This window comes from Sus scrofa, chromosome X (assembly GCF_000003025.6).
Source record: "Sus scrofa isolate TJ Tabasco breed Duroc chromosome X, Sscrofa11.1, whole genome shotgun sequence".
Classification (NCBI taxonomy): domain Eukaryota; kingdom Metazoa; phylum Chordata; class Mammalia; order Artiodactyla; family Suidae; genus Sus; species Sus scrofa.
The window spans coordinates 31941937-31967108 of NC_010461.5; the positions used below are offsets into that span (position 1 = coordinate 31941937).

General features: G+C 34.3%; 1 protein-coding gene across 1 annotated transcript in view; it reads left to right on the plus strand.

Moving 5' to 3' along the window:
- CFAP47 (cilia and flagella associated protein 47) overlaps nucleotides 1-25172 on the plus strand; it is a 452401-nt gene that overhangs the window by 62794 nt on the left and 364435 nt on the right. The window contains 3 exon segments of the mRNA XM_021080094.1: nucleotides 8315-8456; nucleotides 19580-19674; nucleotides 24468-24627. Of these exon segments, the coding sequence (XP_020935753.1) occupies nucleotides 8315-8456; nucleotides 19580-19674; nucleotides 24468-24627 (397 nt within the window).

The window sequence follows — 25172 nt, forward strand, 5'->3', positions numbered from 1 at the left end:
ACTAGGTTACATCAATTACATATGTATATGTATATATATATATATATGTATATGTGATATTCTGCCAACCTCATAGGTGATTCTTCTTGCATAACAAACCACCCTACAACAGTAACGACTCATTTGCTAACAATTTGGCTTGGTTGGTACCATTAAAATTCTTTTAATTCTCTGATCAGTAAACTAGCCTCTATTCCTATTCTCTTCTCTTCTCTTCTCTTCTCTTCTATTTTTTCTATTTATTTTTGCTTTTTAGGGCCACACCTGCAGCATATGGAGGTTCCCAGGCTAGGGGTCTAATCAGGGCTACAGCTGCCAGGCCACGCCAGAGCCACAGCAATGCTAGATCTGAGCCACGTCTGTGACCTACACCACAGCTCATGGCAACACCGGATCCTTAACCCACTGAGAGAGGCCAGGGATCGGACCCACAACCTCATGGTTTCTAGTCAGATTCATTTCTGCTGAGCCATGATGGGAAGTCCTATTCCTTTTAAAATGTTATTGGCCATTTTTCTTAGAAAAATGAACTTAGGAATCACTTTCTCAAGATTAAAGCTAAAATTTCTAAGGTAGTTTTGATTTGTGTTGCATTCAATTAATAAAAATTTTGGAGAGAATTGATTTCTGTATAAAGCTGAGCTTCATATTCAGATATAAGGTATGACTTATGTTATTAAAGCATTTTATGTTGCTGAACAAATTGCTGAAATACTCTGAAGTAATATTTCTCTGATGTTTTATGCAGTGTAAATGATTAGATTTTATATATTTTATGCCCTTATATTTTGAAAATAATGTTGAAGGAGGTCTAAAACTGTTTATCTTACTTTAAACATCAGTTACTTTTAATAATCCTTCAATTTGAGATTTTTTGAAGAATATTGTAGTAGATTGCAAATATTGTTGTCTCTTCTGTTTTAATAACAATTTTTACCTGTTTTTTTCTTACCATATTGCGTTGTTTAGAATATCTGAAATAAGGTCAGATATTTTTCTTGGCTTATCTTATTCCTAATTTCCTATGAAGCAGTATGTTTTAGGCTTGAGAAATTTCGTTCAGATACTAATTTAACACTAATTTTAATCCAGAATAGATGTACATTTCAAAAATCTAGTTAGTTATCTATACGTCATCAATCATGTTATTATTCAAAGGAGAAAAACAATATGTTATATAGTTCAGCATATTTGTAGCATTAGTATATTTTTGGGCTCACATCAGACAGAAAGTATTCAATGAGTGAACTAAAATATAGTGAATAAAGTGGCAGGTTCATTTGAGAACTTGTTCTTTCTTGTGGATACTTACTTAGAATTGGAATTGAGAGAAAGTTATGTACATTTTAGTACATGTATCCACATTGCTACTACAAAAGTTGTATCAATTTATATTTCCATCAGTCACCCATCATTCTACAAATGTTTCTTGGGCACCTACTAGGCATGCTGCACTATTTTTGACTTTGGGATTATAGTATAAAGCTTACATTGTAGTGTGGCACCAAGCTGTTTTTTTCCACATTTTTTTTCATACTGGGTATTATCATGTGCTAATATAAAAAACACATGTAAAAAAAGTTCCATGTATTTATTTTTCTTTTGTCACTTATGTTTTTTGTTGTCATATTTATGAAACTATTACCTCACTCAAGTCATGAGAGTTCTATATTTGCTTCAAAGAGATTTATAGTATTAGCTTTAAAATTTAGATCTGTGATCCATTTTGAATTAGTTTTTGGTGTATGGTGTGGTATAAGAGTCCAGTTTCAGTCTTTTGCGTAGAAAGTCTGTTTGTCCCAGGACCATTTATTGAAAATAGTTTTACCTCATTAAATTTCCTTCACACTCTTGTCTAAAGTCAGTCGAACACAAATACCGAAGTATATCTTTGGACATTGAATTCTCTTCCATTGGTCTATATGTCTCTCCTTATTCAAGTAACATAAGGTCTTGACTACAATAGCTTTGTAGTTTTTATAGCTGGAAAATATGAGTTCACCAGTTTTATTCTCCTCCAGTGGTATTTTTGACTAATTACCGTATGGGTTTTAGGATGACCTTGTCAATAATTAGAAAAAAATCTAACTGGGATTTTGATAAGGATTATAAAGAACCTGTCTATCACTATGGGGAGTAGTGCCATATTAACAATATTATGTCTTTTAATCTATGAACATAGGATGTTTTTCCATTTATTTAAATCGTCTTTAATTTCTTTCACAAATATTTTATAGTTGTCAGTATTCTTATTTCCTAGTTCCTTATTAAATTTATTTATAAATAATTATTTTTGATGCCATTGTAAATGGAATTTTCTTAGTTTTATTTTCAGATTATTCATTTCAAGTGTATAGAAAAACAATTGATTTTAAACATTGACCTAGTATTCTGCAACCAGGTTGAATTTATATATTAGTTCATATGGTTTGTTAGCAGATTCCTTAGAATTTCCTATGTGTAAGAACACGCCAGCTGCAAGTACAAAATATTTTACTTCTTTCCAAACTGGATGCCTATTACTTTTTAAACTGCCTAATTGTAGAATCTCCAGTACAATATTATATAAAGTGGCAAGAGCAAACGTCTTTATCTTGTTTCTGATCTTAGGAGGAAAGTATATATCTTTCATCTTTAAATATGTTAGTAGCAATGTTATTTAAAATTTTTTTTGTTGATTCCCTTTATCAGGTTAAGTTCCTTTCTACCTAGTTTGTTGAGTATTTTGCTTATGAAATAATGTTGCATTTTGTTGAAAAAAATTTTCACATCTAGTTTGATGATCACCTGATTTTGCTTTTTATTCTATTAGTGTGGTACATTATATTGATTGATTTTTGTATGTTAAATCAACCTTATATTCCTAGAAAAAAACTCCATTGGTCATGGAGTATACTCCTTTATATATGTTTCTGGATTCAGTTTCCTAGTATTTTCTTGAGGATTTTTACTTCCCTATTCATAAGGAATATTGTTCTTTAGTTTTCTCTCCTTTAGCTATCTTTGATTTTGGTGTCAAAGTAATATTGCCTTCTTAGAATGAGTTCAGAAGTGTGTTCTCTTCTATTTTTTTTTTTTTTACTACTCAGTGAATTTATTACATTTATAGTTGTACGATGATCATCAAAGTCATTTGATTTCTATTAATACTCTTAAGTAAAAAAAAAACAGAAGAGGAAATATAGAAAGGAGACAAGATATAACTAGTTGCTGATGATTAATAGTGAGAAATTCCAGGAGAAATAAGATCACACAAAATTTTGTTTTAAGGACTGAAATGTGAAAGCAGGGTAGTATTTGTACATAAACAGTTTACAAATTGACATCTGTGTGCTGGTATCACTGAATAGATAGATTATCATAGGAATGAGTTGCTCTTATTTGTCAAAATAAATGAAATATCCATGAAAATAAAATGCTACAGTATTTTTATGCTTGTATAATTCTGTTATAGGAACAGATTTTTTACAAAAGATTCTATGATGGGAGATAGAGTTGGCACTGATGTGGCCCAGTGACTTAGTCTTTTTGAGTTGTTGTAACAAAATGCCCCAGACTGGGTAGTTTATAAATAACAGAAGTTTATTTGTACAGTTCTGGGGGCTAGATGTTGAGAATCAATCATGGCCCCAGAATCATAGAGTGAGGGTCCCTTTTGGGTTGCAGACTTCTTGATGTGTCCTTAGATAATGAAAGGGGCTTAGGGATCTCTCTGGAGTCTCTTTTATAAAGCACTTAATTATAAGACCCCATTCCCAGTCATGAAGTCTCTACCCTCATAGCCTAAGCATTTCTCAAAGCCCCATCCCCTAATTCTGTCATCTTTGGAAGTTAGGTTTTCAACATGTGAATTTTGGGCGCATACTTCTAGACCATAGCAACCAACTAATGTTAGATAAAAACAAAATCAAAGCTCAAGAGTTTGCCTAGTAGGGTAGACAGGCATGGAAAGTTGTGAGTATACCCTTTTTATCATTTAGCTCTTAATTTCATTTAAAACTTATTTTTTAATTTTTCTAGTATCTGGAGATCATCACATGAATTCTGAGGAATCCCTGGAAACCTCTAATTTGTGTTTCATTTCTTTTTAAAAATAATTTGTCGAGGGGTGATTGCTCTAATATAAAATTAACCATTTGAAAATAAACAATTTAGTGCCTTCAGATGTGGTATAATCACACCCTCTATTTCATTTCATTTCATTTCATTTTATTTCATTTCATTTCATTTATTTATTTTATTTTATATTATTTATTTTATTTTATTTTTGTCTTTTTGCCATTTCTTGGGCTGCTCCTGTGGCATATGGAGGTTCCCAGGCTAGGGGTCGAATAGGAACTGTAGCTGCCAGCCTACGCCAGAGCCACAGCAACGGGGATCCGAGCCGTGTCTGCAACCTACACCACAGTTCACGGCAACGCCAGATTGTTAACCCACTGAGCAAGGGCAGGGACCAAACCCGCAACCTCATGGTTCCTAGTCAGATTCGTTAACCACTGTGCCACGACGGGAACTCCTCTATTTCATTTTAAAACATTTTCGTCACTCCAGACTTAAACCCTTTACCCATTAATCAGTTTCTCCTCATTCCTTTTCCTATGAGCCAGCTGCAGTCTCCAGTCTACTTTGTCTCTGTGGATTTATCTTTCCTGGATATTTCATAGAAAATCACCTCTCCTAAATTTTTCTTCTGCCTATTTTGTAGTCACCCTCTCCCACAACTTCAGTGCAGGGAAAATTCTGATCTCATTTTGTTTTTATAATTTTGTCTTTTCACTTGTGTATTACATGAATTAAATCATAAGGTATGCTGCCTTATTAATCTGGCTTCTGTCATTTAGAATAATTCATCCATATTATTCTGTGTAACAATAGTTTATTCCATTTTATTATTGAAAGGTGTTCTATTGTGTTAATTTACAAAATTTTATTATCCATTCACTGTTTGGAGGGAATCTGGCTTGTTTTCAGGTTTTCCCCGTTATGAATAAGGCCACTAAAAATATTTGCATGTAGGTTTTTGTATGAGTATGTTTTCATTTATCTTTGATAAACACTTAGAGTTGGGAGTTCTGGGCCTCATATTAAGTCCGTATTTAATATTTAAGAAACTAAAATTCTTTTGCCAAATGACTATAAAATTTCATGTTCGATTAGCAGTTAATAAATGTATGGATGTTTACATCTTTATCAGCATTTGGTAATATCTTTGCTGAAGCATTGTAATAGGTGCGAAGTGTTATTTTCTTTGATTTCAAACTGCATTTCCTTAGTATCTGATAATGGTAAATATCTTTTTATGTGTTTATATGTCATGTATATTTTCTTTTCAAATCTTTTACATGATTTTCATTTTATTAATATTTGTGTATTCTTGATATGTTTGGATAAAAGTTTGGTTTTTGTCAGAAGTATGTTTTGAGCTTATATATATATATATTTTTTTTTTAAGTCTACACTTATGACATATAGAAGTTCCTGGGCTAGGGGTCGATATGGAGCTGCAGCTGCTAGCCTATGCCACAGCCACGGCAATGCCAGATCCTTAACCCACTGATTGAGGCCAGGGATCAAATGTGCATCCTCACACACTTGTGTCGGGTTCTTAACCCACTGAGCCATGATGGGAATTCTTAATTTAATATTTTAACATTTATGAACAGGACAGATATTTAAAGTTTGATAAAGTATAATTTTTTCTTTTATAGATGATTCTTTTGGTATTGCACTTAAAGATTTTTCTGGGAGTTCCCATTGTGGCACAGTGGAAATGAATCCAGCTAGTATCTGTGAGGGATGTGGGTTTGATCCCTGGCCTTGCTCAGTGGGTTGGCAATCTGTCATTGCCGTGAGCTGTGGTGCAGGTCGCAGACACGACTTGGATCCCACATTGTTGTGGCTGTGGCATAGGCTGGCAGGTGCAGCTCCAGTGTGACTCCTAGTCTGGGAGCCTAGGAACTTCATATGCTGTGGATGCAGCCCTAAAAAGACTAAATAAATAAATAAATAAATAAATAAATATTTTTTTTCTCCAACATTTAATAAATAAATATTTTTTCTCCAACATATTCTTTTGTAGTTTAGGTTTTATATTTAGATCTTTGGTCCATATCGAATTAATAGGAATTTTTAATAATATTTATTGTTTATTTTAAGAATTATTTTTGGACTCATGAAAAAAAAACCAAGGCAAATAAGCCTTGGTTTGGGGGGGAAAATGTACTTTCAATGTCACAAGGTTATTTTCTTTTTGAAACTGCTTTTTTTTCAACTGTTATTTGCAAATTCCATAGTATCTCATTAGATTTCCAGAATTTACTGGTCATGTATAACTGAAACTTGGTAACCTTTGACCAGCATTGCCCTATATCTCCCTACCCCCAGCCCCTGGCAAGGACTATTCCAATCTGCTTCTGTGAGTTTGACTATGTTATTTTATATTATATTATTATTTATTTTTCTTTTTAGGGCTGTGCCTGTGGCACATTAAGGTTCCAGGGCTAGAGGTCAAATCAGAGCTGCAGCTGCTGGTCTACACCACAGCCACAGCAATGCCAGATCCAACCCACGTCTGTGACCTACATTGCAGCCTGTGGCAACATTGGACTGTTAACCCATTGAGCAAGGCCAGGGATCGAACCTGCGTCCTTATGGGTACTATGTTGGGTTCTTAACCCACTGAGCCACAATGGAAACTCCTGAGTTTGACTGTTTTACATTCCACATAAAAGTGAGATAATAAATAATTTGTGTTTCTGTATTCGGTTTATTTCATTTAGCGTGTTGGCCTTCAGGCCATCTGTCTTGTTGCAAGTGGAAGGATTTCCTTCTGTTTTTATTTATTTATTAATTAACTTATTTAGTTATTTTGCTTTTTAGGGCCACACCTGCGGAATATGGAGGTTCTCAGGCTAGGGGTTGAATCGGAGCTGTAGCTACTGGCCTACACCACAGCAATGCCAGATCCGAGCTGCATCTGCAATCTACCCCACAGCTCACGGCAACACCAGATCCTTAACCCAGTGAGCAAGGCCAGGGATTGAACCTGCATCCTCATGGATGCTAGTCAGATTCATTACCTGCCTTGCCACGACGGGAACTTTGATTTCCTTCTGTTTTTAATGCTGAATGAATTCACTGTATGTATATACCACATTTACTTTTTTTCCATTCACCCTTTGATGAATATGTAGATTATCTATGTATCTTGACTATTGTGAATAATGCTGCAGTGAACACAGGAGTGTTCTGTGTGTATCTCTGAAATATTGATTTCAGTTCTTTAGGGTAAATACTCAGAACTGGGATTGCTGGGTAATATGTTATTTCAGTTAATAGTACTGTACTCTGTGCTTGAAATTTGCTAAGATGGTAGATCTTAAGTATTTCTGTCTCTCTTTCTCTCTCTCTCTCTCTCTCTCTCTCTCACACACACACACACACACACACACAGTAACTATGTGAGGTGATGGATATGTTAATTAGCATGATTGTGGTATTATTTCATTATGTATGCATCAAGTTGTAAACTTTATTTTTTTTTCAAAAGAGTTGTTGGCTTTTTTGCTGTTGAGTTGTATAAGTTGCTTGTATATTTTATTTAATTAATTAATTTATTTTTTTGTCTTTTTGCCATTTCTTGGGCCGCTCCTGCGGCATGTGGAGGTTCCCAGGCTAGGGGTCTAATCAGAGCTGTAGCGCTGGCCTACGCCAGAGATACAGCAACACAGGATCCAAGCCGTGTCTGCAACCTACACCACAGCTCACGGCAAAGCCGGATCCTTTAACCCATTGAGCAAGGCCAGGGATCTAACCCGCAACCTCATAGTTCCTAGTCGGATTGCTACCACTGAGCCACGATGGGAACTCCAAGTTGTAAACTTTAAATATGTATTATAAAAATTGTATCAAGTGAAATTGGTGAGGGAATTAAGAGATACAAACCTCTAGTTTCAAAATAAATGTGTATTTGTATAACTGAATCACTTTGCTGTACACATGAAACTAACACATTACAAATCAAGTATACGCCATTGTAAAGTAAAAATTAAGCTAAAAACCGAAACAAAAACAAGCCACAGTGATGTAATATACAGCGTAAGGAATATGGTCAATAATATTGTAATTACTTTGTATGGAGATAGTTGGTTACTAGACTTAGCATAGTGATTATCTCATTATATGTGCAAATGTCAACTTAACTGTAGCACACCTGTAAGTAACATTATAATGTATGCCAGCTATATTTAAATTAAAAAAATCACAATTTTTATAGCAAAAATCATCATAGTTAAAATGTATTTTTTCTTTTCAGGTGGCAACATATGAGTTTAATGTTCAAGTTCGAATTAATTACTTCCCATCTTCAGAACTTTACACTCAATGTTCTTTGTCAGATTCTCCTGTGATTCCAAAGACAGTACCACTTATTCGACCATGCTACATTCAAGCCACTGGTATGTAACATGAAACATTCAACTGATGTGCATAAGCCAAATATTTACACTTAAGTTTAAAAAAATTACATGAGATTTGTTTTTTTTAAATATTAAAAAGTAAATGTATGATTCTTGAGAGGTTTGCGAGTCAGTGAGATTGAATTTTGGTAATAGGATGGATATAATTTTACATGATTTCCTCTTGCTTAAAAAATAGGATATAATTAAAAACAAAGATCACTTTAGTACTTTATTTATTGTGTGGGCAATTTAAATAGTTAAATCAAAATAGAAATTATTCAAATACATTGGTTATAAAATAAAGTGATTAAATTTTTATTTAAGAAAATGTTTATTTCTTCAAAGGGATGAGTTACTAAAATACTAAATACAAGTAAAAAAAGGGTAAGTATATGAACATTTTGAATTATTAATTGAATATTCTTTTTTTTCTAAATATTCAAGTATAAAATTAATGCCCTTTGCAAACCATATTTTTGATGGGCTCTGGCTTTGCATTGTATTATGTATGCTTAAGTATTGGTCTTGAAAAGTGAGGTCTAGCCTATACTATATTTTGTTTTTATAGTCCTAACATTAATTGTCATTAATAAAAAGTAGTGATCTGTTAATAATTGTACTTGGTACCTAGTAAGAAAAGACTCATTAATGTAGCACATACAGTAGAGAGATTTATTTCACTCCCACTTAAAGAATTAGGAATTCCACAGCTGGTAGAGGCTTCATGAAGTTAAAATTTTCTCCTCTTTTTTTTTTTAACTTTTTGCCATTTCTTGGGCCGCTTCTGCAGCAGGTTCCCAGGCTAGGGGTCTAATCGGAGCGTAGCCACCAGCCTATGCCAGAGCCACAGCAACACAGGATCCGAGCTGTGTCTGCAACCTACACCACAGCTCACGGCAGGGCCGGATCCTTAACCCACTGAGCAAGGCAGGGACCGAACCGCAACCTCACGGTTCCTAGTCGGATTCGTTAACCACTGCGCCATGATGGGAACTCCAAAATTTTCTCCCTTTTTTTAAGGTATCTTTTTTAGGGAAAGAAAATAATCGTTGTCTAAATTTTCTGAAGAAAGTAAATTATTTTAATGAGATGTAAAAGAAAATTTACTTATTTAATAGTTAAAAATTAATGTATCGTCATTAAGAAAAACTGGAAAATGTAGAAACACAGCGTCATCTGGAATATGAATATTTAGAGCATACTGTTATTAATATTTTGGTGTCTTGCTCTTTTATTGTATATTTTGCTTTTATTTATTTTTTAATGTCGTTGAGATCTTCTATGCTAAGTTGAAATTTGATCACTCAGTAGAAACTTTTACTGGGATATAATACTCTTATTACTTATATAAATTAATACTGGTAACTGTTGTAGAGTATTTGACCCAGTGTCTCTTATAGATTACCTAGGTGTAATCATAAGCATTTAGGTTGTTTCCTTCTTTTATTTTCTTGTTCATATAAATATTACTGTAGTGAACATTTTTGCGTGTAATACTTTTTTCCCTATTTAGATTTTTTTTGAAAGTGAGAGCAATTGCCTGCATTTTTCTAAAATAGATACGTGTTTACAAAAGGGCTTTTGTAAAGAGCTGTGATGTTTCACCCACCCCTTTCCAGTGTCAGTTCCAACTAGCAGTGAATGAAAGAAACTGCATTTCTTTCTAGGTGATTAAAAGTTCTTCATTTCAGTTTTCATTTCTTTGATTGCTCATGAGGATTAAAATTTTCTTTCTTTGCTATTAATTATATACTTCTTAGGTACATTTTCTCTTGCCTTCATCACTGAGGTTTCGTCTTTATCCAAAGGATGTCAGTTACCCCTTTATTGAAGATAATTTTTTCTTTTCTTTTTTTGCTTTTTAAGGCCGCACCCACAGCATATGGAGTTCCCAGGCTAGGGGGTGAAATTGGAGCTGCAGCTGCTGGCCTGTGCCACAGTCACAACAACACTGGATCTAAGCTGTGTCTGTACCTATACCACAGTTCACGGCAACGCTGATCCTTAACCTACTGAGTGAGGCCAGGGATCAAACCCACATTCTCATGGACTAGTCAGATTTGTTTCCACTGAGCCAGGATGGGAACTCCCTGATGATAATTTTTTCATATTTACTGTGGATGTTTTCTAAGATTTGTTGTTTGCCTTTAGTTTTACTCATTTAAAAAATAGATCTTTTAAATAATTCTACAGTGAAATCTAGCTCTCATTTCTTCTCTGATTTCCAACAACTATGCTGTAAAGATTAGATCGTCTTCCCCATCTACAGGGCTGGCAAATATGTGATTCTACTTCTTTTCCCTGTTTTAATGGTATGAATTTGATTTTATGCTTAACTTATAAAATATTATTGCATTCACATGAAGGTCAAAATGTCTTAGCAGATTTAATTATATCATATAGTTTATCAACCCCAAAGTTTACTAATGATTGAAGTGATAGATGTAAAATGAGGTAGAAATGTAACATTTGTTCCCATAGAAGTTAGCATCTTCCAACATGTCATTTTATCGCTCCTTGGGGTGCCTTTGGTTTTGAATTAACAGATGACTAGTGAATGAAATTTGTAGAAACCTTGTTCTCAAAGGATGTTATTTTTGTGTGGAGCTCTGTATTGTATTTTTTTACTCTTAATAGTTACACAGATAATGCCTTTGTGATAAATTCCTCTTCTCCTATCAGCAATGCCCCATAAATCCATAAATTCCAGCTATTTTTAATTGGCCATTTAAACAGATAATGTGTGTCAAGGTTCTTCTTTGAATAAGTCTACCAGTCAATACTATTTTATGTTCACAAGGAACTATATCAAGTATGTTACTCTCTTAACCATCACCTCATTAGGAAGATGACTCCTTGGTAGAAAGCTCACAAGCCTGCTGTTATCTTTTTGTTCCCAAATCACATGCTTTCACTTTTGAATTAAAATAGTGCTAATCTAGAATTGTAGTCCATTATCTTTCTCCTCCTCAAGGCTTATCCTTTACCCTAGAGGCAGTGATTTTCCTTTTTAATTATCTAATGAAAACACTGATTTGATGATAGGTATCTTTACTCACTTGAAACTCTAGCTTCTCTTATCCATTTTCCTAATACAATTATACCTTTAATTTCAATTCAATTTTTTTACCAGATTTAATTATTATGATGATAGATTGTTCACTGTTTAGCCAAGTAGTGTATTGTGCATAGTTATTTTATTTCCTTTATTTCAACTTTTTTTCCCTATAGTTAATAAGTGCTTAATTGTCCTTAGGTATTTGACTAACTGCTGTCATACCATAAAGCTCTATAGTATGCTTGTCAGGACAGTGTTCCACATAGTCCAGCCTGTTCCTATTCCCTTGAAGCAACCCCCCTGGAGCACATCATCTTCCTGCTCCTGCATGCACTAGATGCTTTCCTTCCCTGTGGCAGAGTCTGACACTTCCGTTCACTCGACTTGTGGGAATTCCTTTTGACTCATTTTTAATCTTGAATTCCCTGTATCTTCAATCCCTTGCCTTCCTATTTCTTGCTTTACTTCATTGTACTGATAGGTTACATCTTCTGGAAGTGTCTAAAGAAGGGTGCAAGGGAGTTAACATTTTAGAAAATCCATGTCATCTGAAATATCTTTGTTTTCCTCCCACATTTGAATGATAGTTTACCTGAGTGTGGATTTCTAGATGGAAAATAATTTTCCCTCAAAATATTGAAGGTATTACAATTACGTTCTAACTCCCATGGTTGTGTTTAGAAGTCTCATGCCGTTCTACTTTCCCATCCATCATACATTAGCCCTTGTTTCCCCTTTAGAAGCTTTTGGAAACTACTTTTTAACCCTGGATGCCATTACTTCACACTGATGAAGCTTTTATCTTTACCATAGTCTTAAGTTCATGTGGATCTTTTCACTCTGGAAATTAATGTCTGGTTCTGTAGAGTTTTTCTAAGTTGTTTCCTTGAAAAAACTCCCTCCCACCGTTTGCAATATTTTTCTCTCAGACTCTGATTGGTTGGGGTTTGTACTTCACACACACACGCGCATATATATATATATATATATATATATATATATATTTTTTTTTTTTTTTTTTTTTTTTGCTCTTTAGGGCCACACTCGCAGCATATGGAGGTTCCCAGGCTGGAACGAGGCCAGGGATCGAACCCATAACCTCGTGGTTACTAGTCGGATTTGTTTCCACTGTGCCACAATAGGAACTCTGGTTATATATTTTAATTGTTACATATTCTCCCTTATTGTCCCTTTCCTTTTTGTTTTATTTCCCAGAATACTTTTTTCTGACTTGACTGTTTTATCTCTTAAAAAATTATTTTGATGATTTTAACCTAACAAGTTTTAAACTTTTTTCTGGTTAGTTCTTTATTTATAGACTATTTAAAATGAAAGCAACACCCTTTATCTGTAATTATATTATAAATTATTTGAACTTTTGTTCTGTTGACTATATTGTCTCATTTTTTGCCGAATTACTTTTTATTTCTATCTTTCTCCCTCATGTTGAGGAGTTCCTTAAATGTCTCTTGATTCCTGCCTGTTCTCTCATGTTTTTTAGTGAGTCTCAAAGTGCTGGCTTCAGCACCAACTATTATATCATTTCATGACAATCTCTATGCCAGTGAATGTTTTAAATTTAGGGAGGAACCACAATATTAGTATGTGAGACTTTAATCTTGAGAAAGTTTCTCTAGAAAATGTTTCTCTAATAATTTGTGTTTGGCGGAATGTAACTTTTAAAAGCGAAATAGAGATGTAATACACCAAATGGTGACATAATGTGGCAAAACAATGCTTTATTTTTAAAGAACTAACCAATCTATTAATTTTACTGATTATTCCCAAATGCCAGTTCACAAATAGGGAGAACATCTTAGATGTGCCATTTCTTGTATATGTGTCATAATAGCATCTTTTCCTAGGATTTCCCATGACAAGAGTTGGGGATGACACAGTGATGAACACTGTCTATGCATTTCTCCTCTTCCACATGTCCTAACTTGCTACCAAAGCATCTGTTAATTCCAGTGGTATAATAAAAGCACTTGTAAGATACATGAGTTTTGGGATCAGAAATTGGTCTCTTTTCAGGGACCTATATTTCCATAAACTTGTAAAACTTCTGAGTTTTCATTAGGGATTACAAATGTCTCCAGGGTAAGTTTCAAAAGGTATAGATTTTCAATTCTGTTTTTTGGTCCGGCCTGTAAGAAGCATGGAAGTTACCACTCCTTCCTGACAACAAGTAAAAAAGCTAAACAAACTGAAATGTCAACAAATCTTCTTAGATCTAAAGAGCCTTTAAGTCACAGGGCAAACTCATGCTCCTGAAAATGGAGAGACTGACATGTAGTTACAGAGAATCACAACTTACTGCAATGGAACAGAAACTCATGAGCAAAAATCACTTTAGGAATCAATGCCTGGGTAAGGAAACCTGAGCTATAATTGATGATTAACTGGAGGTTCAGCAGGGACAAGTCTGAGAGAGAAAATCTCCATGGGCCCCAGTCCTGAGGGGCTCTCACATTTTTGAGAATTTTACCCCCAGCGGTTTGACTTGATTTGGTGAATGTGGGAGAAAAATTCCCTCATGATTCTGGCATGGGGCGGGGGGAAGGAATACTTTCGAAATATGCCAGAGCATTCTGCTCTGCTAATTAGTAAGGTCTGCCCTCAGGAGAAACTATTTGACCAGATCCTAACTCACTGGATTTTTATCAGAACTTCACTGACTTTGATGAAGACAAATAGCCAACTCCAGTCTCCTCTAGCCTTCTATGTGGCAGAAGAGAAATACCCAACCAAGCCTGGTCTATCCATCTAGTCCCAAATTGATGGTTGTGGGGCACAGATTGAGAAGCACATGTAAAGCTCACAGTCCAGAGACACAGGCTTATCATAAGAGTGAGATTTAATCATAGGATTATTAAATGCATTCCCTCCACCCCCACCCACAACTTACTATGACATTACCAAAGGTCTGTTTACAGCAGTTTCTTTTACCCAGTATATCATGTCCAAGAATCAAGAAAAAAATTACAAGACATACTAAAAAGTGAGAGTGAAGTAAGTCAGAAAGAGAAAGTAAAATACCATATGATATCATTTAGATCTGGAATCTAATATAAGGCACAAATAAACCTTTCCACAGAAAATAATATCATGGACTTGCAGAATAGACTTGTGGTTGCCAAGGAGGGAGTGGGAGGGATTGGGAGCTTGGGGTTAATAGATACAAACTATTGCCTTTGGAATGGATTAGCAATGAGATCCTCCTGTGTAGCACTGGGAACTATGTCTAATCACTTATGATGGAACATGATAATGTGAGAAAATAGAATGTGTACATGTATGTGTCACTGGGTCACCATGCTGTACAGTAGAAAAGAAAAATGTATTGGGGAAATAACTATTAAAAAATTAAAACAACAACAACCAAAAAAAAAAAAAACCCAGAAAAAAAAAACGCAATTTGAAGTGAATGAACAAGCGTTGAGAACCAGACTCAGATATGGCAGTGTTGGAATGATCACATTGAGACTTTAAACCACTCTGATTAATATGCTTAGAACGCTAATGGACAAAGTAAATAGCATGCAAGAATAGATAGGCAATATAAGCAGAGAGATGAAAATTCTAAGAAAGATCCAAAAGAAATGCTATAGATCAGAAACACTGGAACAGAAATGAAGAATATATTCAATAGGATTATTAGTAGACAGGGCACAGCTGAGGAAAGAATCTCTGAGCTTAAGGATATCTCATAGAAGTCTCCAAAGAAAAGCAAAGATTAAAAAGACAACAACAACAACAAAAACTGACTATCTAAGTACTTTGGGTCAACTACGAAATGTGTAATATATGCATAGTGGAAATACCAGAGGAGAAGAAAAAGTAACAGAAGAAATACTTGAAATAATAACTGAGAATTTGCTTCATATTAGTGTCCAACACCAAACCACAGTTCCAAGAAGCTCAGAGAATACCAAGCAGGATGAATGTCAAAAACTACAACTAGGCATATCATTTTCTTACTGTAAAAAAATCAAAGATTAAAAAAATCCTGAAGTAATTTAGAGGAAAAAACCACCTAACTATATAGAGTAGCAAAGATAAGAATTACATGCGACTTCTCAGAAACTATGCAAGCAAGAAGAGATTGGGGTGGGGGGAGTGTATAAAGTGTTGAGAGACAGAAAAACACTAACCTAGATATCTGTACCCTGAGAAATTATCCTTCAAAAGTAAAGGAGAAATAAAGACTTTTTCACACAGACAAAATTTGAGGGAATTTTTTGCCAGTAGACTTGCAAGAAATATTAAAAGTAGTTGTTTAGGGAGAAGAGAAGTGATATAGGTGAGCAACTTCGATCTATATAAAGAAGAGCATTGGAGACAAAATAAAGGTAAAATAAGAGTTTTTACTTTTCATATTCTTTTTTTCTATTCCTTTTTTTCTAGAAGCTTTATTATTTTACCTTTCATATTTACGCTTATGATCCATTTTGAATTACTTTTTATTTAATATGAAGTAATGGTCAAGGCTCTTTTTTTCTGCAATATTTGTTTAAAAGACTCTCCTTTCCCCACTGATTTCAATGGTACCTTTGTTGTAAATCAAGTTACTGCATTTGCTTGAGTCTGTTTCCAGACTCTCTTATGTCCTGTTCTCTTTTGTCTTTCCTGTGTCAACATCAACATCATTACTTTATAGTAGGTTGTGGTGTTTCTTATTTTTTTTTGTAATTACTGTTTTTTAATAGTTATTTCCCCAATACAATTTTTTTTCTATTGTACAGCATGGTGACCCGGTTACACATACATGTACACATTGTGTTTTTTCACATGATCATGCTCTATCATAAGTGACCGGACATAGTTCCCAGTGCTACACAGCAGAATCTCATTGCTAATCCATTCCAAAGGCAATATATTTTTCATATTCTGAATTGATCTAACATTTAAGTTTATCCAATATAATAATAGCAACCATACATTTATTTCTGTATATGCTTATGTGTACTTATATAAGTGAAATTACTGACAATAATGAAACAAGGGATGGTAGGGAGGAGTTAGGATTGTTTTGTTATTAAAAGATCCTGGCAGAGAAAGACAAATAATGCTGTTATCACTTGTATGTGGAATATAAAAAAATGAAGGTATATAACAAAAAAGAAACAGATTCACAGATACAAAGAACAAACTAGTGGTTGCCAGAGAGTGGAGGACAGGGCGTGCAGCAAGACAGAGGTATAGGGTTATCTATGTATGCAAGTCTGGTTCACATTTAAAACTCACTTAATGCAATCTATCACATCAATAGGCTGAAGAAGAAAATGCCACATGATCATATCAATAGATGCAGAAAAAAAGCATTTTACAAAATCCAATACCTATTACCCATTTAAAAAAAAAAACAGTAAATAAGGGATGGAGGGGAACTTTCTCAAAAAAATTGTTGACAATTTTGATAAAAATTGTCTACAAAAACCCCCATCATTCTTTTTTTTTTTTTTTTTTTTTTTTTACCTTTTCTAGGGCCGCTCCCGTGGCATATGGAGGTTCCCAGGCTAGGGGTCTAATCAGAGCTGTAGCCACCAGTCTACACCAGAGCCATCGCAGTGAGGGATCCGAGCCGTGTCTGTGACCTACACCACAGCTCACGGCAACGCTGGATCCCTAACCCACCGAGCAAGGCCAGGGATTGAACCCTCAACCTCATGGTTCCTAGTCGGATTTGTTAACCACTGAGCCATGACGGGAACTCCAGCTAACATCATTCTTAATGGTGAGAAACTTGAAGCTTTCTCAATAAGATTAGAAACCAGGCCATGATATTCCTTTCACCACTGTTTCTCAGCATTTACTGGAATACCTAGCTAATGGAAGAACAACACTGCCTTTGTTCACAGATGACATGATTGTAGAAAATCTAAAAGAATCAATTGAAAAAAAAAACAACTCTTGGAACTAATAAGCTATGATGATAGTAAGGTTGCAGGGTACAGGTTAATATGCAAAAGTCAGTTGCTTTCCTATATACAGGTAGTGAAAAATGGAATTTAAAAACAAAATCCCATTTACATTAGCACCCAACAAAAATGAAATTCTTAGGTGTAAATTGAACAAAATAACTTACAGGATCTTATGATAAAAACTACAAAATTCTGATGAAAGATATAAAAGAAGAATTAAATAAATGGAGTGGTATTCCATGTTCATGCACATAGGAAGACTCAATATTGTCAAGTTGAAGCTTCTTACCGATTTGATCTAGAGATTCAGTGTATTCCCAGCCAAAATTCCACCAAGTCATTTTGTGGATCTTGACAGACATATTGATTCGAAGTTTATATGAAAAGGGAAAAGAACCTCAGTGGCCAACACACTAGTGGAGAAGAACAAGTTAGAGGACTGACACTACCTGATTTCAAAACTTACTCCAGAGGTATAGAAATCAGGGGAGTTTACTATTGAAAAACATAGGCAAATAAAATAGATCAGTGGAACAGAAAAGAGAGCCCGGAAAAGGTTCACATAGTCAGCTTGTCTTTGACAAAGGAGTAGAGGCAATGCAATTCAGAATAAATAGTATTTTTAAAGAATGATACTGAACAACTAGACATCCACAAGCAAAAAATGAATCTAGAACAGAGACTTTATACCTTTCACAAAAATTAACTCAAAATGAATCATAGACCTAAATATAAAATGCAAAACTGTAAAAACTCTTAGAATATAGGAGAAAAATCTAGATGATCTTGGGTTTGGCAATGACATGTTAGATACAATAACAAAGGCAAGATCTGTGAAAGAAAGAGTTAATGAGCTGGAACTCATTAAAACTAAAAATTTCTGCTCTGCGCACGACACTACCAGCGTACAAAAAGACAAGCCACTGACTAGGAGAAGATATTTGCAAAAGACATGTCTAATAAAGAACTTTCAAAATATACAGAGAATTCCTCAAAACTCAGCAGTAAGAAAAACCAAATAAAATGGAACAGAGGTCTCCATTTTCACCTTACCAAAGAATATATACCAATGACAAATAAGCACATGAAAAATTATTCCACATCATATGTTATCAAGGAAATACAAATTAAAAAAATAATTAAGATAGTACCATACATCTACTAGAATGGCCAGAATCCAGAACATTGACAACACAAATGCTGATGAGGTTGTGGAAAGAATCTAGTCTCATAGGGCTACACTTACTGTATCATTCCAACTGTATGACATTTTGGAAAAGGTAAAACTGTGGAAACAAAGTGATTAGTGGTTTCCAAGGGTTGTGAGGAAAGAGAGACAAGTAGGTAGACCACAGAGGTTTAGTCCTCTGTATGAAACTAAATTGGTGGATGGATGTCATTATACATTTGTTCAAACCTATGCAATGTACAGTATCATGAATGATCCCTAAGGTAAACAGTGGACATTAGGTGATGATGATGGTCATGTGTAAAGCATGTACTGCTGTGGTGGAGGATTGTGATGATAGAAGTTGCTGTGTGTGAATGGGGAGGAGGGAGCAGGAGATATATGGGGAATCTCTGTATTTTCTGCTCAATTATGTAGGTCTAAAATTGCTTGAAAAATAAATTTTCCAGCAGATAATATCTTCTCTAATATATTTTTACAGATAATTCCATTCCTAACCTTACGGAGAATAGCCATTTTCTCTCTAGAGCTTCTCTGTTTCATGTAGAAAGTGTTCTATGATATGCTATGTGTGTATTTTCCCTGTATTCTAATAATGTTTCCTTCTTTATTTCTTTTCACTTCTGTACTTCTGCATTGGTCACATTCTGCTATGGAAATCATTTTAACTTTCCTTTGTTCCTGAGATCAATATTTAGTATATTTTAGATTCTTTTATTTTCTCAAGGGTACATTTTCTATTTTACTTGTAATTAACTACCATTCATAATTCAAAATTGGAACTTTATAGATGTGATAAACCAAGATATTCCTGAAATATTTTTAAGCATAATTTTTTTTTCTGGCTAGGAATTTTAAAATAGGTAGAAAAATTAAGAAGTAAAGTAAGAATTATCTATGGGCTTATACCTATTAATATTTTAACAGTATATTTTCTTTACTCTCATAGTGTTGCAAGCACCATTGAGATTATCCGGCACTGATTTTGTATTTGACATCCCATTACATACTATGAATCCTAATAAGAAGGTTACAAAAACTGAGGTATGTGTGGAGAATTGATGCAGTCTCCAGATTTTTCTGATTATGGTTTTTAGTTTATTGAGCTAATTATTCTGAAGCATGTGTGGTAAGAATACTTGCACTTTTAGAGAACTTGCATATTTATATATATGTGTGTGTGTGTGTATAACATATTTCTCAGAAGTAAACACATATTAAGCCATTTATTTTATATACATATATATTTAATAGGACTATTCAAAATATATTGAATTGTTACCTCTCTTTCCTTATACAAATGAAAGCTATGATGAAAATTAACGTGAAATATGTTCCATACAGGTAAGGAGATGTAAGAGGCAATAATAAAATTTGAAAAAATCCAGATATATAATAATGAAATTTCTATGATAATCTGTTCTTTTTTCTTATTAGATATCTCTGCCTCTCTTCTAATTATGAATCCACCTAGAAGGAAAAAAAGATATGCATGAGAAAGAAGCTCAGGCATACATTGCAGAAATTTGTATTTGTAGTATCCCCTTTTTTTGTCTTATATATCACTTTTCCTGCATTTATGAATACAGTCCCATATATTGTAAAAGATACTTTGCTGATATGTAATGTGATTAAGATGAATGATCCTAAGCAAGGGAGATTATCCAAGATTAAATAAATTATCCCAATCTAATCACACGAGGAATTAAAAACAGGGAGCCTTTCCTGACTGTGGGCAGAAGGCATTGTGATGACAGAAGAAGGGTCAGAAAGATGCAGTGTTGCTGGATTTGAAGATAGTGCAAGGAGGCCACAATATATATATGACCTCTAGAAACAGAATGGCAAGGAAAAAGATTCTTCACTAGAGCCTCCAGAAAGTACCATAGTTCCGTCTAACACCTTGGTTTTAGTCTAGTGATATCTGCATTTGTATGGTTTTAAAATGCTAAGTTTGTGAAACCAAAAAAAAAAAAAAAAAAACCATAAAATGCTAAGTTTGTGGTAATTTGTTATGGCAGCAGTAACAAAACCTAAAGACCTATCAGCACTGTATTTAGAATAGGCTGTAACTGTTATACAAAACTGAACTAAAAATTGGTTAAAGTTGGAGTCCCCCTCATGGTGCAGCAGAAAGGAATCCGACTAGGAGCCATGAGATTATGGGTTCGATTCCTAGCCTCACTCAGTGGGTTAACGATCCGGCGTTGCCAGGAGCTGTGGTGTAGATCGCAGATGCAGCTCGGATCCTGTGTTGCTGTGGCTATGGCGTAGGCTGGCAGCTACAGCTCTGATTAGACCCCTAGCCTGGGAACCTCCATATGCTGTGGGTACGGCCCTAAAAAGACAAAAGACAAAAAAAAAAAAATTTGTTAAAATTAGTTGCTTCTGGGAAGCAGGACTATTGATAAGAAGGAATTGAATGGATCAATTTGTTTATAAGAATATTCAAACTATTTTTGTGTAAGGTATGTACATGTATCATTTTGATAATATTAAAAAGAAAAATGACACTGTACCAACATACTGAACAAATCAATGTTTCTTCATAGATGACTGGATTATTTCTGTTTTAGAGGTCTTAAACAATTTCCTCAATTTCAGAATGAGAAAAATGAGACATTCATCTAGCTAGTATGATACCCTGCCCACCTCTGTATTATGTTTTCTTTATAAAATGCACATGAATGAACTTTGTTATAGAGTACACAAATATTAGAACTAAATAGATGTCTCAGTACTTAGAGACATCTGGGAGTGAAATTGATTCATTGTTTTTATCCTGAATATTTTGAATCGTTCATGCTTTAGAAAGAAAATAGGTTATTTTGTTGTGGTGACAGTTATATGGATCATTCTACATGCTTCCAATTTTGAAGGATAAAGTTTGAAAAAAACCTAGTTAAAGGTTTCATTTTCATATTGAGTTGCACTGGAACGATAATTCCACACACAAGTTATGTACATAGCTTTACAGGAACTCACAAAGTCAGTGCAGAGAATTTCTGCATAAAATTTACACAAATTTCCCTAATGCTAACACCTTATGTAACCAGAGAACCTTTTTTTTTTAAAAAAAACTAAGAAATTAACGTTAGTAAAATACTACTAACTTAAATCAGACTTTCTTCAGATTTCATCAGTTATTCACTAAGGTCCTTTACTGTTCCAGGGTCCAGTCCAGGATACCGTATTGCATTTAAGTCTCTTTTAATATATGAGAGCCTCTCAGTCTTGCTCAATTTTTACGACCTTGTCACTTTAAAAGATTAGTGGTTTGGCATTTTTTTCCAGAATGTACTTTAGTTTTGGTTTGCCTTATATTTTCCATCTGACTAGCTCAGTTCTTATTTTCCATGGGCTTTGGAGAAGAATGTCCCGGAGGTAAAATGTTCTTTTTGTCATTTCATGTGAAGGGAATGCATGATAGCAATATATTTGCCAGGTTTCTCCACTATAAAGTTGGAGAAACTGTTTTTCCATTCCCACATTATATACTTTGGAAGTGAGTATTTCAGCCCATACTCAAGGGGTAGGAGTCAAGCTCCACCTTCTGGAGGGAATATTTACATATATAATTTGGAATTTTTCTGTAAGAAAGTTTATTCCCTCCCTCCATTTCTTTATTATATGACTATAGTATATATATATATATATATATATATACACACACACACACACATATATAGAATATAATAAGTATAGAATCTCTATATAAAGTATAGAATCCAATGTTACATTTTTAATTTTGTTGTAAAATTGTTCCAGCTTTGGCCATTAGGACCTTTTTAGATTGGCCCTTTGACATACTACCATCTTTATGACTTTTCAGCATTTTCTTCCTTTAGTAACTACAAAATAGTCCACGCTCACTGTTATTATAGTTGTGGAAGCTCATGAATCAATATTTTCTCTAAGAAACCCTAGTATCTTTTATTGGAGAGTGGTATTTAGAAACCAAGATCTGGAGATCCCTGGTGGCTCAGTGGGTTAAGGATCTGGCGTTGTCATTGCTGTGGAGCAGGTTCAGTCCCTGAACTGGAAATGTTCACATGATGTAAGCGCAGCCAGAAAGAAACCAAGATCTGTACAACTGGGTGTGCTAGCTGCTGCTGTGGTATCATGTGTTCTAGGCCCTTTTGGCAAATCGAGCCAGGTAGTATTAGTATGTGTACTAATCCACAAATACACATATATCAGTAATTATTTATCATCTCTTTATATCTCTCTTTTCCTCTCTGTCTATATGAATATGAGTTGAAACTGATAACTCTGACTGTAATCCTGCAGCACAAGGTTCCTTCCAGTCTTTCTCCTTTGTTCATTTTTAACTCCTTTCACTGAGAGTGAAAAATCTGGCTCTCTTATTTATAGTGTATTTACTTTTTTTTTAACCTTGATACACTTAGTAAAGAAGTTTCAGAATTTTTAACCTCTACCCTGTTTGAAATGTTAATACATTTTCCAGCTAGGATACAGTGTTTAAAAAGAGTAACCTTTTGTCTTCAGCTTTATAGTTTCCAGATAAAACACAGTTTTCCAAAATCACTTAGGCTGCTCCTCCCTACCCCCATAAACTTCAGTGAGGTTGTTTCATACATATGTGATATAGTTTGTCATAGTCTATAGTTCATCTTATAATCTGAGACATCTTGGTCGACCATTTTCTTTTTGTGTGTTTCTCTTTTTTTTTTTTTTTTTTTCTTTTTTTTTTTAGGGCCGCACTTCCAGCATATGAAAGTTCCCAGGCTAGGGGTCCAATCTGAGCTGCAGCTGCCAGCCTACACCACAGCCACAGCAGTGCCAGGTCTGAGCCACGTGTCTGCGACCTACACCACAGCTCACTGCAACACTGGATTCTTAACCCACTGAGAGAGGCCAGGGATAGACCCCCATCCTCATGGATACTGGTTGGGTTTGTTTCAGTTGCGCCACAACGAAACTCCCATTGGTTGATTTTTTTTAATTCATATATCTTTTAAGTTCCTTCTTTGCATTATACAAATGTATGGATTTTGAGAAAGGTATAGAATAATTTATTTATACTTCAGTGCCATACAGAACAGTTTCATAATAGTAAAAAATTTTGTATAACCCCTTAGCAATCTCATTCTCTTTCCACTAACACTTGGCAACAACTGATTTTTTTTCCTATCCACATAATTTTGCATTTCCAAATTGACAATTTAATTATACAATGCATAGCAGTTTGCATCTGACATTTTTAACTTAACAAAATATATTTAATATTCATTTATGTTTCTGCTTGAATTAATTTTTCATTTATTTTATCTCTGAATTTTATTCCATGTATGGATATACCACAGTTTGTTTATACATTAATTGATTGATGAAAATCTTGTTTGTTTTTATTTCCAGTGGTTGGTGATTATGAACCAAGCTCTTAGAAACATTCACATATAGATTTTTGTATGGACATAAATTTTTGGTTCACTTAAAATACTCAAGAGTAGGATTACCAGGTCACTTAGTAGGTGTATTTTTAACAGTATAAGAAGCTGTCAAATTGTCTTCCAAAGTGACTGTCCCATTTTGCATTCTCACCATCATGAATAAAAGTTCTTTCTACTCTGCATCTTTGCTCACTAGCTTAGCTCCTTTATGTGCTTTTCATAGTTGTTAACAAGCCGTGAACATATTTGCATACCCTTTATTTGCCTAACATCATTTTTAAGACATTTTCCCTATGGTAATCACTTTTAATTGTTTGACTTTGTACATAGGGTCATCATGTTGCTATGGTAATACAAGCTAAATTTTATACTACATATTATAATCTTCATACATTTCTTCTTTCATTCTTTATGTGTGAACAGGAACTTGTCTTATGTAATACCTCAAAAAAAAATGTAGAATGGACTTTGGATATTAGTAATACTGGCAGACTTTTCAAAGATAGCATATTTGAATTTAGCTCGCTCAGTGGGACTCTGGGACCAAATGAAGAGTGTAATGTTTCCATAAACTTCTGTCCAAGTAAGTACTTTTTCCTGTATTTGTTATTTATATGTCAATTTATCCTTCACATATTTTATTTCATCATGTATATAAAAGTTTAAATTATTTGTCGTATGTTCTTCAAACAGTTTTGGGAAATTTCTTACTAAAATTTGGTGGTAAATATGATTATAAATGACTCCCCATGACCCTCATCTCCTGGCATTCATGCTATTGTATAGTCCCTTCCCACATCAAACAGGGCTAATATATGACCTGTGGGATATTATGGATGTGAAGGTGTGTGACTTCCAAGGCTGGTTCAGAAAAGGCATAGCAATCTGGCTTGTACTCCTGGATTGCTTGCTTTAGGGAAAGTTGGCCAGCATGTCTCTGTATTTCTACTCTTCTGGTATTTTTTTATTATAACAACTTTATTGTACATTTTTGTAATTAGTACGGCAGATTTTCTCTCAGTAAATATTTTACTTTTGTAAATGACATGTAAATTATTTTTTCCAGTTTCTAGAAAAAGGCATATTTTTTTTCTCTTCGAAGAATAATACACTTTTCCAGTAACTAAG